At 39.9% G+C, this 21,134-nt stretch overlaps 1 protein-coding gene across 2 annotated transcripts in view; it reads right to left on the bottom strand.

Annotated features, from left to right (window-relative positions):
- The window catches only part of LOC138740407 (V-set and immunoglobulin domain-containing protein 1-like), a 56,097-nt gene that overhangs the window by 15,975 nt on the left and 18,988 nt on the right, over positions 1–21,134 (bottom strand). Inside the window, exons 3-4 of one of the 2 annotated variants that reach the window (XM_069892993.1) lie at positions 8,472–8,635; positions 5,188–5,292 (exon numbers count right to left, since the gene is read on the bottom strand). In XM_069892993.1, coding sequence (XP_069749094.1) covers positions 5,188–5,292; positions 8,472–8,635 — 269 coding nt within the window. The remainder of the gene's footprint in view (positions 1–5,187; positions 5,293–8,471; positions 8,636–21,134) is intronic. The other variant, XM_069892994.1, reaches the window with a different exon arrangement.

The raw sequence follows: 21,134 nt of genomic DNA, 5'->3' as shown, positions 1-21,134 counted from the left end.
CGGCATATTCATCATTTGGAAATGAGATCAGAAGTGTTTGAGAAAAGGGTTGCTGGATTTAGCTGTGCTGATGGAATTTCTTTATTTGAACCAAATTAAATAAGACCTGTGTTTGCTTTCTCATGTGTGAGAAGATACTATTGTTTGAATATTCACTTTGTGCAAGGCACTATGTATGCCGACTCCCACATTAAGGAGATAAAGAGACCAGTCTACATCAGTAAATCCAGAGACGTGTTTGTTGCTAAATGATAAAAGGAGTAACCATTCTGAGGTGTGCTTTTAGAAGGGCCTGTGAAGCTAAGAGTTTAAAAGTCAGTCATTGACATGCCCATGAAAGAGACATCTTCCAGCCTGAAGTAAAACACAAAAATCTGTAGACACTGTGGTCGAAGTAAAAACACAACGCTGGAGAAACTCAGCAGGTCAAACAGTGACCTTTATATAGCAACGGTAAAAATACATCACCGACGTTTTGGGCTTGAGCCCTTTATCAAGGTATGGAAAAATGAGAGCAGGTGTCTAAATAAAAGGCGGGGGGAAAGAAGGCATGGTCGCAAAGGCAGGAGGTAATTGGTGAAGGGAGGGAGGGGACAGCAGCAAGCAAGGAGAGGAGGGATGGCTGGGTGAATAGAGAAGGAAGGAGAGCTGGAAAGGGGGAGGGGTAGAGGAGAGCAAGTTAGCAGAAACCGGAAATGTTAATGTCATCTGGCTGGAGAGCATCCAGATGGAAAATCAGGTGTTGTACTTCCAATTTATGGGTGGTCTTGGTGGGAGAGTACATAAGGCCATGGACAGACATGTGAGAATGGGAGTGTGACACAGAACTGAAATGGTTGGCTACTGGGAGGTCTCTGTCACTGAAAGGAGCGAAGGTGCTCAGTGAAGCAATCTCCAAGTCTGTGCCTAATCTCGCCGATGTTGAGAAGGCCACAAAGGGAGCAACCCTGGCCTTTTAGATAACGGCGTCTTGGCTGTCACCTTGAGGAATAATGGGTTGAATTTAGTTCAGATTAGTAGATTCTCTCAGTTCATTCCTGGAAACCACAAGCTTATGAAATAAAGTTGCTCTAATTTAGCACCAGTTGACAATTCCTTAAACTACAAAGCTGTTTGTACAGGAATTAGAAGTGGGAGGCTCATTCCACTGGGAAATCTATTTAGAAATTCCTGTTAAGGCATATTGCTCAGCAGATCCAAGAGAACTCTTCACTCCACGTTGTACTTTAATGTTAAAGTGCAAACGATACAGATACGGAAACAATTTATTATAGATTGTCTGCAGTGTTGCACAGCAAAGGCAAATATTACTGATTTCATAAAACAAGTAACATGTAAAATAAAGTGGTAAATTTGATAACAAAAAAAAATTCTCAAAAAACATCCTTCCAAGCCAAACATTGGTGGTCTTGCAAGGGCCTGGATCTCTTCAGCCTCTGCCATCACGACCCTCCACCACCAATGATTTCCGTGGGTTTATTAGAGACAGTCTTCGGAGAGTAATGGGATATTTAAGGTGAGTCAAAAATTATTGAGATCTACAATCAAACCTCAAACATTTAAATTCTAAGGAGTACAAAAACTAGTCTGTGTTATCTTTACTTGCATCTTAGATTTTGGAGTTCAAGTATTATTTGTGGCACTCTTTCGCTAAGACCACTAACCCCCGGCTAAAATGTACTCCCTGGAACTCTTTGCATTACTTAGTGTATGGTCCAATTAACATAATGATGTAACATAACTTTTGCCCTTTTGTATTTTACTCCCTTGAACCAATTCTAGAATTTCACTATTTGGAAAGTACTCTGTTTTATCCTTTCGAATTCAGACTCTGATACAGAAATTCATAGCCGCAGATTTGTCCATTAGCTCAGTCTATTACTCTCTTCATAATGTAATCATTTCATCAGGATTTTTTGCAATAGTCATTATCTTTTGTTATCAGCTAACTTGGATATGTAGTTTTCTACTCCATCAGATCTATTAATAAATATGATGAATATTTGCATCCATTATGCAGATCCTTGAGGGTCACCACTGTTATGATTGAGTGCTAGTGATCCCCCTGACCACTACATGGAATCATAGACTAGTTTGTTGCAGCTTCGGTTAGATTCCAGATGGATGCCTCTACATAGTAATGAGCAAGTTCTATAGCTAATATAGTTGTTTTAAAAGAACCCAAGTTTCTCTATTAAAATAAAACAAAATCACATGGTACCAGGAGCGAAAATCAGTTGATATCAGCAGAGAAATGGAGCGTGTAAAGACTCCTGGCACTGGAAATGTCGACCATGAGTGGATGTTGTTCAAACAATGATTCATACTGTACCTGCAAGGCATTGGACTTGATAGCAAACTTGATGCATGGAGGATTGCACTGTTACTTACTGTAGCAGGACCATAAGCTCTAGAGGTTTTCAATACATTTGTTTTTGCTGAGGTAGAAAACCAGGGCAAGTTCGACAAGATTATTGAATTGTTTGATGAACACTTGGCACTAAAGAAAAATGAAACATTCGAGAGGTATGTATTTCACCCATGCATGCAGTTGGAGGGAGATAGCTTTGATACTTTTAAAAAAAAGGACTTGAAATTAAAAGCAAGAACGTGCAATTTTGGATCGCTGCAAGATTCAATGATCCGTGATTAAATTGTGTTCAGAATTATTGATGAGAAAGTGGGAGAGAGGTTGCTGTGAGAGACAGAACTTACTTTAGCTGGACCCGCAAAAAATATGCCATGCCAGTGAATTAGTTCTGCAGCTCGCGAGAAAGTTCGGTGAGAGTACAAAAGCCAGTGAAAACGAAGGCGTAGACATAGCCACAGGGTCTGTCCACACACAAACAAAATAGGAGATATAGGAAACAACAAAAAGATGGAAAGGCATTCAATTGCAAATGATGTGACACTCAACATGCACCAAAACAATGCCCCCAACCTATGGAAAAGTGCAAAAGGCAGAATCATTATGCAAAGCAATGTTTTTCCAAATGGAAACAAAATAGAAGTGAAAGTGTGCACACTGCACACACTATAAAAGAAACTGCCCTCAGTGATACACTTTTAGTTGGTATGGTTGTGCAGAAAGATTATAAACCAACAGACACTGAACAGCCAAGCATGAAGAGAGTTGAGTGGGACAAGTGGACAGTGTCATTACAAACAAATAGAACAAATATTCCTTTCAAGCTGGACACAGGGGCAAAAGTCAACTTGATCTGTGAGCGTGACATCAGGGCAATGAAGATAAAGCTGTATATCCATGCAAATCCTCTACAGCTCAAAGCCTATAATGGACAGAGCATTAACATGAAAGCTACATGTAAACTCAAGGTGAAAGTTAAAGAGCACCACCAAAGGTTCACAGTAGTCCCAGATGGACATGAATCACTGTTGGGTGACAAAGCATGTGAAAACTTAAGCCTAGTCAAGAGGGTGTACACACCAGGGAAACCTATTGTGTTTGCTGATATATTATCCAGGGCAATGACACAGAGTGAAGCACACAATGAGAGTTCCACAGAGACATACGTGAATCTCCACATGAATCTGATCACTGAATCTCTTCCCATATCTGACATGAAATCCAAGCAGATCACAGCTGAAAGAGAAAAGGACACATTTCTACAGAGGTCATCAAGAATCTGAATGAAGGATAGCCTAGAGGTGAATGTCAGCCATACTACAACATCAGAGCTGAGCTGAGTGTTGTCAATGGATTTTCACTCAGGCAGAGCAGAATTATCATTCCTCAATCACTGCAAGAAAAATGCTGAAAAGGGTGCAAAATGCAAGAGGAGGCCCAGAACTGCTGTTTATTGGCCAGAGATAAATGGTGTCATTTGATAGGATGGTTTCCAGTTGTGAGACCCGTTTGAAACATCACGCAAAGCAGGACAAAGGGAGCCATGATAATAACTGACTTACCAGCAGAACCATGGCAGAAAGATGGGACTATGGGACTGATCTGTTCCACATGGATGGAAAAAATTACTTGCTGGTTATCTATCGAACTATCAGGAGATTGTGCTGCTTCCTAACGTGTTTGCCGCTTGCGTGATCAAATATATAAAAGTCTATAAAATTTAAACTTTTTAAAATTTAGAAATTTTCCCTCTCTTCTAAGAACACAAACTAGTCATTCCATGAGAGTATATTTTTCATAAAGGGAATATTCAGTTAGTACATTTAAATGTTAACATTCTCTTCATTTTGTCTTTGAGAGTGACCTCTCTCTGATACACAAGGTTTATTCCCTCCCAAATGCCTAATTTCTGCAATATGCTGTACAGTTACTTGTTGATTATGCTGGACTGGTAAAGTTAATTCTAAAAGTCCAGTTTTAAAAACAAATAGCTATATCTCTGTTCTTCAATATCATGCAATCCCATTTGTTCATACTGTGGTCTCACCGTGCACCCTGCCCTCAAATGACAATAAAAGTAACTGACATAAATGTCAGTAAAATAAGGATTTTTTAAATATATACACATACATACACAAGGAAAGCAAAAGTTTACAAACAATTTATGTGAATTATTATCTGGCATACAGATTAAGTGTGAATTGTTATTTTAATTTCAGTAGCCCCTGAGCATGCTATCGTGTTTATCAAAGATTATTTTATTCCTGTTATTGGCTTGTTTATGGGAATGTAATTTTGTTGACTTAAGAAGCACAATATCTAAGCATGCTTCACAAACAAATTCTATACTCCATGACATGATTCAAAATGGAGTTTGGAGGGTGGCTTCAGAACAGGGACGGGCAACCTTTTTTAAATAACTCACATTCTACCTTAAGTATTTCCTCTGCCATTGGTGCTCTGTGATTAGTAAGGGATTGCTTAAGGTGGTATGTGGGTCAAAAGAAAAAAGGTTGAAAAACCACTGAGTTAATCTTACCTAATTGTCTCGTTATTTGCATGGCCCAAAGGAAATGGGCCAATGACAATTTTCTCAAGCCAAATATTTCAGCAACAATCGGGTCTAGAGCAGTGATTCTCAACCTTCCCTTCCCACTCACGTACCACCTTAAGTCATCCCTTACTAATCACAGAACATTTATGGCATAGGGAAGACTTAAGGTGGAATGTGAGGTTTTTTTTAAAAAAAGGTTGCCCACTCCTGCTTTGGAACATTGTGCAGTACCATAGTCTGTCCATTGTATAGAGACAGAACTTACCTCTAACTGCTGGCTGCACAATCCTCGTCTATCAAATATATGTACCGTCTTGGGGCAATGCATCACGCTGCTCTCATCCATAACATAAGCAGTAGGACAGGAGCTCTGTTAGATTTGGGTAGAAATGTGCTCATTGGATAGCTTGCTGCACAATTGCATACATTTTGTCATGCTATAGTATTCAACTTTACATTTATTGAAAGACCTTTATTGCTTTGGATTTAATGTCTTTAGTTTTCATCTCAGTTGCTTGACAATATTTTGATCTCTCCCAAGTGTGTTAAATGTAGTTTTCAAACTTTTTCTTTCACTTACATACCACCTTAAGTAATCCCTACGCCATAGGTGCTCTGTGATTAGTAAGGGATTACTTAAAGGAGGAAAAAAGATTGAGAGCCACTGCTCTAGATCCAATGGTTACTGAAATATTTTGCTTGAGAAAAATTGTCATTGGCCCATTTCCTTTGGAGTTGTGAAGTCGTGCACATAACGAATCCATGAGGTACGATTAAAACAGTGGTTTTTCAAACTGTTTCTTTCCACTCACATACCACCTTAAGTAATCCTTTACTAATCACAGAGCACCTATGGCATAGGGAATACTTAAAGTAGTACGTGAGTGGAAAGAAAACACTGTTAAATAATTTGAAAACCACTGTTAAATAATTTGGAGTCATTTACAATCATATCAGTAACATCTACATCCACCAAGTAACCAGCACAGGCAAGTTGTGAACAAATTGTTCACTTTCAGCATCTATGAGCAATGTGATTAATTTTAAATAGTAAATACTGTACAAAATGGGCCTGTTTGCAGAATTGTCCCAACTATCTGCCCCAGAGGGGAACAAGTTGGACCTTTATGCTTTAAACCACTTCTGTTATCTTGTCCAAACTATGACTTTGAACAAGTATTGAGACGCATCACCACCTACCATCGATATTTTGTCGGAATAAACAAACACTTCACGCATGAAACCAGAAATATCCTGTAACCCAAAATGAAACTTGACATGAAAAAGCACTTGTTAAAAAAGTTTTTTTTAGAACCTCACCAACAACTTTTTTTGGTGGTATTGTATCAAAAAGACTAAAGAGCTGATTGAATGGGAGGGATGGGGTGGGGATTGACATAATTCTTTCCTAAGCTAATCTGTACCACCTGTTTTAATACTTACTGCCTTTAAATAAACAATGGCGAAAACAATATTCGTGGGATTTAAAAGGTATTCAGTAAATCTTTTAGATGTGATTATTTTCAGTCAAGGATGTAAAAAGAAAGAAGTTGCAAATGCAATAGTCCTCTATTTTCTAAGATCTTTGAATTAAAAATTGTAAACATACAACCCAGGAAACTTCAAATTTGTCAGTCTAACTTCTTCAAATTAATGAAATCCATCATTTGTGGCTGGGAATTAAAATAAATGATTTGATCACAGTCAACATGTATGAGAAATTAGTCTTTTCATATCAGACAAAATTATGGATCATCTTGAAGAGATCACTAAAGAATTATCGATATGGACTTCCAGAAGATATTTGATTAGCATTTTAATAATAATCTCTTGGACAAAATGTTATGTATGGAATTCAAGATTAGTTTATGACATGGCATAAAAAATGATAGGTTGGTTAGAAGGAGGGGTGGCGGGGGGGGGGGGGTGGTGAGAGAAGGAGACCAAAGCAGAAAACAGGCTGGCAACCTGACTTACAGAAATGGTGCTCAGTGTACAAATTGTTGCAGGAGAAATTCTCCAGGGATTTCAACTGGACTCTTTCAATGTGCTTATCAATGAATAGGTTGATGGAAATGAGACTGTTGAAGCATCAAAGTTTTATGTTGAAGAGACACACATACAAATGGGAAGTTACAAAAGGACTTTGATGGTTCTGACCGTAAACTTTATTGTTATTTCTCTTTCCATAGATGATGCCTGATATGCTGACTGGGTCCAGCATTTCTCATTTTGTATTTGATTTACAACACATACTTTTTTTAATTAAGTTTGTGCACAAATTTATAACAGTTGACATTTAAATTACATTTTTAAAATTTAGACATGCAGCAGGGTAAAAGGCCTGCTGCCCAATTACACCCAATTGACCCAGTACATTTTGAAGGGTGAGGAGAAACTGGAGAACCCAGAAGAAATCCACACAGACATGGGAAGAACGTACAAACTCCTTACAGACAGCACCAGATTCGAATCCCGGTCACTGGCGCTGTAACAGCATTGCGCTGACCGCTACACTAACCGTGCGGCCCTCACAGTAATATGATGAAGTATTATGTTGTGTCTACTAGAACCAAATAAGTAAAAGCAGTGTCATGTCTAAAGGGCAATAGCTTCATAGTTGTGTCGAAGTAAAAGGATTCAGCTTGTCGATTGCCTCTCCTCCATACCCATTTACACCTGTTTCTCATCCACATCTGTTCAAAATATTCTATCACTTATAATATACTGTCTAAATCATTTACACAGAATAGAACCCCAAGATTTTACACAGTTACTATCACATGGAGGAAAGAACAACACAAAAATGGGAAGGGCACTCACCCCTCAAGCCAAATCTATCATTCTATAATAATGGCTGAAATGTGCCTTCACTTTATCCGTCTATTTTTAATCCACAAACCTCAACATTTGTCACTCTTACTTTCTTATAGCTATTTGCAGGAGACGATTTCAGACTTACAAGATGTTTGCATGAAGGAATATTTCCAATGTTCACTCCTAAATGCTGGAACAGGTCTGGACACAGGAGCCAAACAGTCTTAATTAGACTCCCTGGCAGGTCAAGGCTACGGCCCTGTTTCCTTGTGTCTGATCAGATCGGCTCTTCAAAAATTAGCTTGATCCACCAGTCTCCAAATCTAACATTGCATCCACGCCAGTGTTTTTTTTTGCACACCTCATTTAATTAGACGTGTTCTCCTCCACCATTTCCAGGAAGTTTTCTATCTCTTCTTCTGTGAAGATTCGCACCAAATATTTATTTAATTCCTGTGCATTTCCCGATTTACTAATCTGCCGGCGCTTGTGAGACAAAGGTGCGGAGGTGGAAGTGGGGTGAGAAGAACTTTATCTTTTTCCTTCCATCGTTTCTTTCTCATGGATATTGGAGCTGCGGCTATTATGTCCCAGGTTATGCAAATAATGTAACCCTACCCTAGCCCTGGACCTTCCAGGAGAATCTGGAGCAGCCCTCACCAAATCCCACAGTGCAATGCTTACAAATAGCAAGACTGGGATTTTCACATCTGAAGCTAGAGTTGGATTTACCTGCTCATTTGATTTGGAGTGGCTTGGAATGAAAGTCCATTGGATGTTCAGGTTCGTTGAATCACTATGGGTGGTTTTGAATGTACAAAGCAAGGTCACATTCCCTCCTTCTGTTCCATTCAGATGGCTGTCCTTCACTGTCACCTGAACTGCATGCACATATCCTGCGGACAAACAGATTAAGTGATGACTAAGAATTCCTTATAGCTCATTCTAATTTATTCAATGGAACAAATAGGATTGAACCTGATATATTCAACAAAAGCAGAATGTGCACACTTTACAGGAAGACCCCAGGTTATGACAAGTGTCCATTCCTGAGAGTTGTTCATAACCCAAACTGTTCATGAACAACACAAAGGAGGTGGAGTGCTCCTCAATCTGAAGGAAAAGCTCTATTTATTTTCTTTTTTTTGTGATGACACTGGAGAGTAGTGACTCCTTGCTAGCCTTTGAATGGCACACAAAAAAAGTGTGTTTCACTGCATCTCAGTGCACAAGACAGTAATAAATTAATCTAATAAATCACAGAAAGAGTTCCGACAGGAGAGCGAGCAGGCGAGGGAAGAACGGCCACAAGCTGGCCTCACCTACTCCATGAGTCAGTGGGCTCGATCCAGCCCCTGATGGTTGCGGCTCAGCAGATGGGAGGGCGGTGGGAAAAGGAAACAAGGAGCAGTGCTCTGTCCCCATTTGGCAAAAGATGCCTGCAGACCTGCAGTAGCCAGCAAATCCATCCACATCGATCCTGCCATTCATATACAGTATATGAGATGTTTATTGTATGAGAATTTGTAGCCTGGTAATAACCTATACTACAAATATTACAGGATCAAAAATTTTGCCTTAATTTTTAAAAAGATTTTATACAGCATTTAGGGTGGTGCAACATCTTTACAGCACCAGTGATTGGGACTGGACCTGGGTTTGAATCCCACGCTATTTGTAAGGAGTTTGTACTTTCTCCCCATGTCTGCATGGGTTTCCTCTGGGGACTCCAGTTTCTTCCCACCTTTCAAAAATGTACGGGGGTGTAAATTGGGTGGCACAGATTCATAGGGCCGAATTGGCCTGTTACTGTGCTGTGTGTCTAAGTTTTAAAAATTAAAATCTTTACTCCATGAATAATGGTGACATAGTGGGAGTGGATTCTCCGAAGTGATGAGTGAGCAGGGATCACAATAAATGAATAATTTGTGATTACAGAATATGCTTTTATTAATAGGACAGAAATTCCAGTCTATTCTTTCTTCAAGTGGTTTTGATTACAATATGGAACAAGAACACCTACTTCCTCTTCCCCAAATAGCATTGGCTTATCATACCTACATTTTTTTTTAAACTTAATGAACCAACTTAAAATCAATTACGATTCTCTTTGGTACGGATTCCCATCGAGCATCAGTTTTGATCTGAAATTTGCAGATTTTTTTTCCATTTATTTCAGGGTGTGAGTTTTCCTGTCAACAACTATTTATTGTCCCTCCTGACTGTCCTTTGGAAGGAGAACCAAATTTAAGTTTGGAGCATGGATGTTGGTATTCTGCTGGCCATAAGATGACCACTTCACCTGAGCTGATAGAATCTTACAATTCTGCCAATCATCTACAAGGAGAGACAGGGATGGACCCACACACAATGGTCTTGAAGAAAGAGAAGAGAATGCGATCAACTAATGGAAGTCCTTATGGACATTCTCAACACATCACTGCAACAGTCCATCATCCTGTGGGTTTCAAGATAACCACACAAGAGGACCACAGTAACAGGCCTCAACAACTTCTGCCTCGTGGCACTAACCATCGTTACGAAATGCTTCGAGGACCTGTTGTTGGAACGCATCGAAGCACATGTCTCAGAAACACTGGACCCATTTCAATTCACCTACAGAAAGAACCATTCCAGCAATGATGCTATAGCCTTGTCCCTCCACTCAATGTGATTCACCTGCAGAACAATGCCTCATATGTCAGGTTGCTGTTCATTGTCTTCAGTTCAGCATTTAATATGATCATTCCCCAGACAAAGGAGAGGATTTTGGACTTCAGGAGGACCAGGGACAACCACTCTCCACTGCTCAGTAGTGGAGAGCTCTAAGTTACTCGGAGTCCACTCAAGTGGCATCCTAGACACACATCTCCTCACTTGTCAGGAAGGCACAAGAGCGACTGTACTTCCTGAGAAGACTGAGGCAGGCAAGGCTACCGGTCATTATCCTGTCAACCTTGTAGAGGAAATATGTCAAGAGAATTCTGACTGGCTGCAGCACAGTGTGATAGAGTTGCTTTGGAGCATTGGGTCGGGGGTCAATCCACAGGACTTTAAGAGTGAGAGAGAGAATCAATGGGGCCTCCCTCCCACCTAACAACGAGATCCACCAGGATAATTGTTTAAAGAGGGCTCACAAAATTGTTGATGATCCCTACCACCCTGTATCTTTCAGTATCTTCCCCGTCAGGAAAGAGATATGGGAGCATCAGAGTTAGAACCACTAGGCTGGGAAACAGCTTCATTCCAAGAGCAGTGAGACTGTGGAATGACTGAATGAACTGCTCATGCCAATCCAGTGAGACTCTACCATTTATTCAACGATATTTATGTTATTTTAAATTTATGTATATATCTACTCCACAGGTATTATTTGTCTGTATGTGTGTAATGCCTGAATGTTTTTGCATTGAGGTCTGGAGAACACTGCTGCATTGGGTTTTGCTTGTACAATTCGATGATGAAAAATTTGAACTTGAAAATCTAAAAGATTTCAAGAATAATTGGAGGGCAAATATTGAGAGTATTTTCTTTATGTAGACAGCTTAGAACCAGGATCTTAGGATAAGAGTTTGACTCTTATAGGATTGAGATGAACAAACTTCTGCACAGGTCCTTAGGATTGTTCTGCCTCAGAGAGCTGTGAATGCACAGTAGCTGAGTAATTTCAACTGCAAGTGAAACTTTAATTGGAGCAAGAAAGGGACTCTTGACATTAAGGATCGGCGATGATCATCCCGAATATCGGATCAGGTGATGCCATCTATACGTGTTTTGATTTCTAATGTTTTTAAGTAATTTCATTAGAAATGACAGGAACAATCCAAAGAAACTTCCACTGAGCCATCTAATTATGATTTTATGGTTTTCCATGTTTTGTCCTCTGAATGCAACTTCATGAGAGTCATGTTGAAATCAATTGAAATATTTTTGTAATGTATATTGACCCCTGATGCAGAAGATGCTGAAATCCCCCCCTAAAAAAAAAAATAATGGCACAATTTTGTGAAGAGGAAAAAGTGTAGAAAGATTCTTTCTTCTGCCCGATGTGTGCACTGAGTCCAGAGAGAGTTAAAATGTAGCAGAGTTTGGTTAATAAATTCAATCTTGCAAAGTTCAGCTACTAAAAGCTTTGGAATAAAGAAGCCACTTTCTAGTTCAGATGCTGGGAAAATGAATTTCCAAGCACACACTCTGATCCTTGGCTTCAGGAGTACATTTTACATGATTACACAATGAAGTAACTGAAAATGTAGCATAAAAAAACCAATCTTCAGCAGGAACACAGTGCATCAAGGTCAAGCAACAACAGAGGGAGGAATAGAATGGTCAATGCTCTGCATCGAGACCCTTCATCAAGACCCCAGATTCCAGCATCTGCAGTCTCTCATATGTCTCTAACTTAAAAGCTAAATTGATTAGCTTGTTCATGGCTTAGGGAGCTGAGAAGTATCTTGGGGGGAGGGGGGTAACATTTACAGATCAATAATTTAAGAATCAAATAAAAAGTAATTTCAAGCAAACAACTGCGGAGACATCGAAGATATATGAAAGATATTGTGTGCTTTTTGGAATTGGGATGTTGATTCCTGGGAGTAAAATTATTTACAATGCTCGAGAATCAAAACAAACTGTAGATGCTTGATTAGAAAATGCTGGTCAGGCTGGATCTGAGGGAACAGAGCTAACCTTTCTGGTCAAAGATCCTTTATCGCAATGTGGAAAGAGAGAAACAAGGTGAATGAGAGGGTGTCTCTGATAATGGAAAACCAGATACCCAGCTTTCAGATCCATCAGGGGGCATAGGGATGGTGATTAATGACAGGCCTGGACCTTTGTAACTTACTGGAGACCATGATCCCTAAAAATGCATTCCAGCAGTTTCCAAGACAGAGTATTTAGTGATGGGCTGTATGAAGGCTTAATGCCTTATGTGCATGATATTCCTGGCCTGGTGTAGCTTTGGGCAAAACTGCCCATTGCAGATTCTCAATGTATGAAAGGATGTCATAGTTATTGCCAGTCATGAATACCTGAGAGGCCAGTCTTCATGTACTAACTATCCATCCTGTGTTGAATGTCAATTGAAGTAGGATGGCAGTCTAAAATGAGAATAAATGGAAATCAATGGTGGAGAGCAGGGTTAGGGTAAGAACCCAGCCTTAGTTTGGATGTAAATTGGGACCATCACCAAGCTATTACAGAGAACAGTGATTTCTGGACCTGATCAGTCAGTAGAGAATAGTCTATTGAATATGATAAACAACATCTAGTGCCCGCAGCAGAAGAGAATAGTCCATTGGTGAAAGTCAGAGCTAGATCGTTCATTAAAAATAAGTAGTAATGATTGAAGGCCAGGGAAGGTAAACTTCTTGGTGATGAAGATGAAATGAGAAGACATTATAGCCAAAATTCCCATGATCCAAATGACTTGAATTAAAGAGGGGCAGTTCTCCTAAAGAAAAGCAAAGCCAATGAAAGAAACACTGAGAATCTCCTGAACCACAAGTCAACAGTGAAACAAAGTCATCTCTCCACACTGGGACAGAAGCTCAAGTTCCACAAACTGTTTCTAATCTGGTCCAATAGGGAGGTTCTCAAGGTGTTGAGAAGTGTTACCATTGTAACAAGCTTTAAGAAAGGAGATAAGTCAGCATGGGGAAATTCATAGCAATGCCTTTCTCTTAATAGCAGAGAGAGAAAAAAGCTATGCTGACATCCTCTTAATTGATTACTTCTACTTTGGAAGAAAATCCTCCCACAGTGTGTGATTTTGGATTCCTGGTCATTGTCACGCATCAGTAAAAGCATAGGATCTGTATGTGGCCTTCATTAACTTGACACAGATTGTAGTCAATTCTGACACCCTGTGGAAGGCGTTGGGTACATTTGCAAACCTTCCAAAATTTGTTAAGATCCAAGGCTTCTTCAAGATCAAGTGACTATCACTGTTCTGTACCTAACATTCTGTATAATTCAAGGACTTTTGGGCTTGATTCTGTCAATCTGCAATTGAGCTCAATGTATCCAAGAAAAATAAAATGTATCCTATGAGAGAGAGATATATATATATATATATATATATATATAAAACATCTCATAATGCACAATAGAGCTTCTACAATTGTAGATTTTCTACCTTGAAGAAGCAAATATGCTTTTTATACATTTTACAGATGCAAAACTGAAATCAGATGGAAAAACTGATTAATCGTCATTTAACTCTTGGGTCTCCAGCCATTTTTAACCTTTGCTAATATGTTCTCCGGACTGGTACCATGGGTAATCTACAGTAAAACACCAGTATGAACCAGCTGGTGGTTGGGTATAAAACAGGGACGTGGAGTATATGTGCTTGTTGTCAGTCCTTGAAAACAGGGAGAGTCCAAAGGGTTAACTAGCAAACAGTCAGAATTTAACTTCTACACTTCAGAAAGGGGAGCAAGAGGAATTATTTTGGAAGGACACTTTGTCATAACTTGCTCCCACAGAAAGGGCAAGGCTGATCAACAAAGTGTTGCCTTTATCCTTTGATTAAGGGCATATATAATTACAAACTATATTGGTCAACATTGGATTAGTATTAGGAGATACAAATATGCAGTTCCAGATATTGAAAATTCACACAAAAGGGTGAAATTTGAATCTCCTGTCACTGATCACAATTCAAATGAATTGACGATTCACCTACAAAGTGCAGAGTGATCAAACATGGTCAAGTCCGTTAAAAAAAAAACCACTTCTACTTTTCACTCAAGCTCAAACATTGGCAAGAACCTTGACAATTATATCAGCAGTTTGTTAATAGTTAATCCAAGGTCTGAAAATATCCCAACTGTTTTGACATTAAATATCACCTGTTTCTTTGTTCATATGTTTGGTAATGGGTTTCTTATCTACACATCTGGACTTGACCACCAGCCTCAGACTCCTTCAGCTGTTCCTTTACAATGTTGGGTTCCATACCCCGGCAGGATGTGTCTGGCTGCACCACAGGTGAGGTTCAGTGATCTGTGATAGGAGGCAGGGAAAGTCAACACACCCCCACCCACCTCCACACACACTACATATCCAACCTGCTATCCCAATCCCTGAGTGGCAGATCTGATATTAGACCGAGTAGAGAAAGTTAGAAAAAGGTACAGAAATACAAAAGGAAGAGAGGCCTAGCATTATCAGTCTCCACTCCTTTTGCTTGTCCATTGCATCTGAAAAAATAACTTTGGTGAAAATAATCTTAAACTTAAAAGACTAACTGAAAATACAAGAGCCATGGAGCAAAACACGAAGCTCTGCAGACTCTGTGGTTGAAGTAAAAACACAATGTTGGAAAAACTCAGCAGGTCAAACAGTGTCCTTTCAGAATCAGGATTTATTATCATGAACAAGTCATGAAATTCGGTGTTTTCGGAAATTTGGTGACTTTATATAGGAAAGAGAATGGTACATAACCAACATTTCGGGCTTGATGAAGGACTCATTCTAAAACGTTGGTTATGTATCTTTATCTTTGGTATATAAAGTACACTGTTTGACCTGCTGAGTTTCTCCAACATTGTGTTTAATACAAGAACTATGGTACAAGATGGCAAAAAAAGAAAACGTCAAAAAAATTATTATTTTCAAATTTGAGAGAAGAAGATGAGAGTACAATAATCTGAACATCTGACTTTCTAGTTAAGAGAGATTTGGGGGCAGTGTTTGGGATAGTATCTCACCAGCTTTCCAAGAAGTACACATTACTGGCATTGGCAGCATTTATTGCCCATCCCAAACTGTCCTTGAGAAGTTGGTGATTGTGATAGTACAGATTCTACATGTACATGTACAGATGGTAGTGTAGGATGACTGTGATTGGCTGAGAGCGTAACCATACCCACTACAGGTCTTAAAGGATTGCTCCTAGCCAGACCAGATCATTCTGGACTGGTCGACCCACATGTGATATGCTCCAGTCTTTTAGTTAATAAAAGCCTTAGTTTGGATCAACAAGTCTTTGGTTCTTTCGACGCGCTCTACAGTGATTACCTGCCTTCATGAATTACTGGTATCCTCTGGGGAAGCCCCCAGAATTCAGAGTGGGGGAAATCCAGGTTTTAGCTACAATGAACGGTTGTCCATTTGAAACATTGCTCTGCTTCTCTCTCCAGAGATGCTGCCTGATCTGCTTTTTATTTCCAACATTTTCTCTCTTTTGTTACAAGAACATGCCAGATTTCCCCCTAAAAGATACAGCAATGTACTTGTAGATTCCATTAAAAAAAAAGTGAAATTCTGATGGTTAAATGTTGTTACTTCTGACCTAAAAAGAAATAGTCCTTATTATTATATTCTTATTATTATTCTTTTTGTTCAATTCTATATCTGATGTTTCTGTTATCCGATGTGCAATTGTGTCTTCGTCCATGCACATCCTATTCTTGAATCAATTCACTGCAATGTTTCATTTTTCCATTGTTCTATTAATGTCTTGCTTTCCCAATTGTACACTTTTAAGTACTCTATTTCCATCATACTAGTGATGCATCATTTTCTTTTCCAGGCCTTTTACCTCTGATTACCTCAATCTTTCTACATAACACACCTGAGACCTGGTGCCACAGTTACCAGTTTGTGCACTTCAAATGGTATCTTAACCAGCCCCAGGCTGATCCAGTCTTACAAAAATGGTCCATTTATCCCACCCAATCTTGCTATCTGTGTGCAAGTGCTCCTGAAGTTGCAGATGATTTGACTTACGAAAATCCATTTTTACACAAGTTCTCCCATACATTTTTAGAGCATTCTCAATAAAATATTAATAAATGGATATTATATTTCATGAGTTTAATTATGGACATTGTTAGGGTGATTATTCAATGATATAAAAGAATTAAATCAAATGTACATAGAGCAATATGATATAGGTACCTGACAAAAATGGACGTTTCTGACTTGCAGAGAAATTAGCTTATGGACACATATCAGGAACAGAACTCTTCTGTAATTCAGGCACAGTTGTATCCTGTCCTAGCGGTTCCAGCCCCACCTCACTAGACTCTTGCATCTTGCTTTCTACAGCCTTTCCCTTTTCAATGCCTTTTGCAGGCTCCTGCATGGACCTACAAATGCAATATTTTCTTTACCCCTCATTATTCCCAGCACATCAATTACTTATGTGCATGGAAGAATTCAGTGACAATTCTCAGTCACAGTGTGAAGAGCTGCCACAATATTTATTTAACTGTTCTTGAGATTTAGGCACCAGATAACTTTGGGTTTGTGTAAGGTGCATGACGAGGTTTTTTTTATATAAATACAAAGATCTTTCAAACGCACTCCCATTAAGGAATTTTGCAAACCAGACTGACTTACTGGGATTTCTAGAGCTGTGGGCAGTGTGCCCCACCAGAGTTTTCACCCACAGCTCAAGTCTTTATTCCATACTCACTCCTCTCAGACTCTCATATCCTTTGGTCCTTCCACTTCCTGCCTTATTTCCCCTCAGCTCTGGGACCACACCCTGTGATCATCAAACCACAAAGCTTTTTTTTTTACAACCTCTGAACTTCTACCAAATCTTCAAATTTATAAAGACCACTACAACAAACATTCTGTCTTACAAGAACCACTGGTGTAGACCCATTAATAACCAAGCCTTGTGTGCAATGTCCAGATAGTTGAGCACTGAATGCACTAAAAGATCATTATTTTTGAAAAGTGGAATAACTTTGCTAGCAATATTTTACTCATGAACTTCTATGACAAATGTGTCATGAATAAAACTTTAAGAAAAGTTAGTGGTGAATGATTATGTTGATGCAAAGGAAACACAGTGATTAAGCTACATCTTTAAAATGTGATCGTACCAATCAATTCACAAGGAGAGTGAGTTACACACAGATAAGAGTTTGAAAAGGAGGATTCACAGGGCTTGGTTCTTTAGCAGGGCAATTGAATCATGATTAATTAGCAGGAACAAATAAAAGTAATGCAGGCACAAGATTAGCGGTCATTGTGTGAGTGGGCCAGTGTACAAGTGGGAGCTTCGGACTTTGGCTTGTGGAGTTTCAGCAAGCAGAGGCTGAGAACGTGCTACAGGCAAGATCAGGTAAGAATTTTCATAATAACCTAGAGTAGGTAGTAGAGATGGAAACTAGGGCAGAGGTATGCTCCAATTGCAGGTTGCGGGAAATCTGGGACAGCACACATCTCTGATGACTACTAGAGGTGCATCCAGCTGCAGCTCCTTACAGACCATGTCGAGGAACTGGTGCTGGATGAATTCCGGATCTTTTGGGAGACAGAGGGGGTGATGGACAGAAACTATAAAGAGACAGTCACACCCAAAAGGCAAGTAACTGGGTGACCATTAGGAGTATCCCTGTGGCCATTCCCCTCAACAATGAGTATACCATTTTGGGTACTGTTGGGTGAGACGATCTACCAAGGTCAAGTCCTGGTGGTCAGGTCTGGCACAGAGGCTGGCTCTTCGGCTCAGAAGGGAAGGAAATTAAGGATTCACTGGTCAGGCGAACAGGCAGGTGTTTACGTGAACAAGATCGAGGTTCCCAGATGGTATGCTATCTTGCAGGTGCAAAGGTCAGGGATGTCTCAAATCAAGTCCGCAGCATTCTCAAGCGAGAGGGTGAGCAGCCAAAGGTCCACAAAGTGATCCACTTTGGTACCAATGATATAAGGATGAGGTCCTGAAGAGGGAATATAGGGAGTTAGGAAGGAAGCTGGAAAGCAGGACCTCAAGGTTAGTAATCTCTGGATTGCCTCCTGTGCCATGCACCATTGAAAGCAGAAATAGGAAATTATGGCAGATGAATGTTGCAGGGGGCAGGGGTTCAGATTCGTGGGTCATTGGCACATCTTCTGGGGAAGGTAAGGCCTGTAGAAACAAAACAGGTTGCACCTGAACAGAAGGGAGAGCAATTTCCTGGTGGGCAGGTTTGCTGGAGCTGTTAGGGAAGATTTAAATTAGTTGGGCTGGGGTATGGGACCAGAAGATGCACAAGTAAATGGACTGTGTAACAAGATTATAAAATTGCAAGTGTAAGATTTAACGGAGTATTTTGGACATAAAATTGAAAAGGGTGATGAATCCAACATTGAAGGTCCTTTATTTAAATGCCAGCAGTACAAGAAAGAAGGTTCGCAAGTATGATATTGTGGCCATCACATAATCCTGGCTGAAAGACCACAGCTGAGAACTAAATATCCGTGCTTACACAGTGTATCGGAAGGACAGGAAGGTAGGTGGAGGGAGTGGAGTTGTTCTGCTGGTTAAAAATGGAATTCATTCTTTGGAGAGAGAAGACATTAGATCAGAAGATATAAAATTTCTGTGGGTAGAATTAAGAAACTGTAAGGGCAAAAATACCCTGATGAGAGTTGTATACAGGAATTTCAAACAGTAGCCAGGATGTGGCATGCACAGTACAGATGGAGATAGAGAAGGCATGCACAAAGGGCAATGTTACAATAGTCATGGGAGATTTCACAATGTGGGTTGATTGGGAAAACCAGGTTGGTGCTGGATCCCATGAGAATGAATTTATGGAATGCTTTCAGGCTGGCTTCTTAGAATAGCGGGTAGCCAAGATGACCAGGGAAATGGCAATTTTGGATTCGGTATTTTGTAATGAACCAGAGTTGATCAGGGAGTTGAAGGTAAGGAAACCCTTAGGTGGCAGTGGTCATATGATAGAATTCACCCTGCTGCTTGAGTGAGATACTAAAATCAGATGTGTCAAGTATACCAGTGGAATAAGGGGGACTACAGAGGTATGAGAGGAACTGGGCACAGTTGATTGGAAAGGCTCACCAGCAGGGAGGATGGCACAGCAGGAAAGGCTGGAGCTTCTGTGAGAAATAAGGAAGGCACAGGACCGGAGTACTCCGAAAAAGAAGAACTATTTGAATGGAAAAACAGCATAATTGTGACTAACAAGGGGTGTCAAAGTAAAAGCATTCAAAGAGCAAAAATTAGAGAAAGATGGAGGACTGGGCAGCTTTTAAAAGCTTACAAAAGGTAACTAAGAAGGTAATTAGGAAAGAAAATATGAAAGGAAGTAAATAATATCGAAAAGGATAGTAAAAAGCTTTTTCAAGTATATTAAGAGTTTAAAAAAAGGTGAGAATAGATATAGGACCAATAAAGAATAATGCTGTAAAATTTAATGTGAACAAAGGAGATGGTAGAGGAACTGAATAAGTATTTTGCATCAGTCTTCATTATGGAAGACATCAGCAGTATACCAAAATTTTCAAGTGGGTCAGGGAATAGAGGTGGGTGTAGTAACAACCATCAGAGAGGAAGTTCTTGGGAAATTGAATGGTCTAAGGGAGCCATTCTCAATGGGGGCCCTATGAGCCCACTAGGGGTCACAACATATTAAATAAAAGCTTTGCTTTCTTTTGTCCTCACATAACATGCTGCTTTTAATGCAATCGGTAGGAGAGAAGTAAGGAAGAAACCAAAACTTGACTGCTTCACAAGGAACGGGCCCATAAACTTTGAGCAGAGTCCTAAGGGGGCCATCACAAATCAAGGTTGAGAATGGCTGATCTAAGGGTGAATAAGTCTCCTGGACTAGATGAAATGCATCCTCACGTTCTGAAAGGAGTAGCTATAGAATTGTGGAGGCTTTAGAAATCATTTTCCCAGAATCAATAGACTCTGACATGGTTCCAGAGGACTGGAAAATTGCAAAGGCCACTCCACTATTTAAAAAAAAAGGAGGGAGGCAGCAGAAAGGAAATTATAGACCCATTAACCTAATATGGGTGTTTGGGAAGTTGTTGGATTTGATTGTCAAAGACGAGGTTATGGAATACCTGGAGGTGCATGAGAAGATAGCCCAAAGTCAGCATGGTTTCCTTAAGGGAAAATCTTGCCTGACAAGGGACTTGGGCATCTTTGTGCAGGATATGCTAAAGGTTAACCTCCAGGTTGAGTCAGTGGTGAAGAAGGCAAATATAATGTTGACATTCATATCAGGATGAATAGGACACAAGAGCAAGGGATATGATGTTCAGGCTTTTTAAGGCACTGGTGAGGCTTCACTTGGAGTTTGGAGTACAGCTTTCGGCTTCTTATTTAAAAAAGGATGTGCTGGCTTTGAAGAGGGTTCAAAGAAGATTTCCGATTCCTGGAATGAAGGGATTAGCACATCAAGTATGTTTGACAGCTCAGTCTGTACTCCTTATAGTTCAGAAGAATTGGGGGGGGGGGGGCTCATTGAAGCATTTTGAATGTTGAAAGGCCTGAACAGAGTAGATGTGGGAAAGTTGTTTCCCATAGACAAGAGGACACAACTTCAGGATTGAAGGACATTCTTTTAAAACAGAGATGCAGAAGAATTTCTTTAGCCAAAGAACCTCCGGAATTTGATACCATGGGATGGC

Source organism: Narcine bancroftii, chromosome 8 (assembly GCF_036971445.1).
Source record: "Narcine bancroftii isolate sNarBan1 chromosome 8, sNarBan1.hap1, whole genome shotgun sequence".
Lineage (NCBI taxonomy): Eukaryota > Metazoa > Chordata > Chondrichthyes > Torpediniformes > Narcinidae > Narcine > Narcine bancroftii.
The sequence above is the reverse complement of the archived record's forward strand: the minus strand, read 5'-3'. Positions and strand labels throughout refer to the sequence as shown.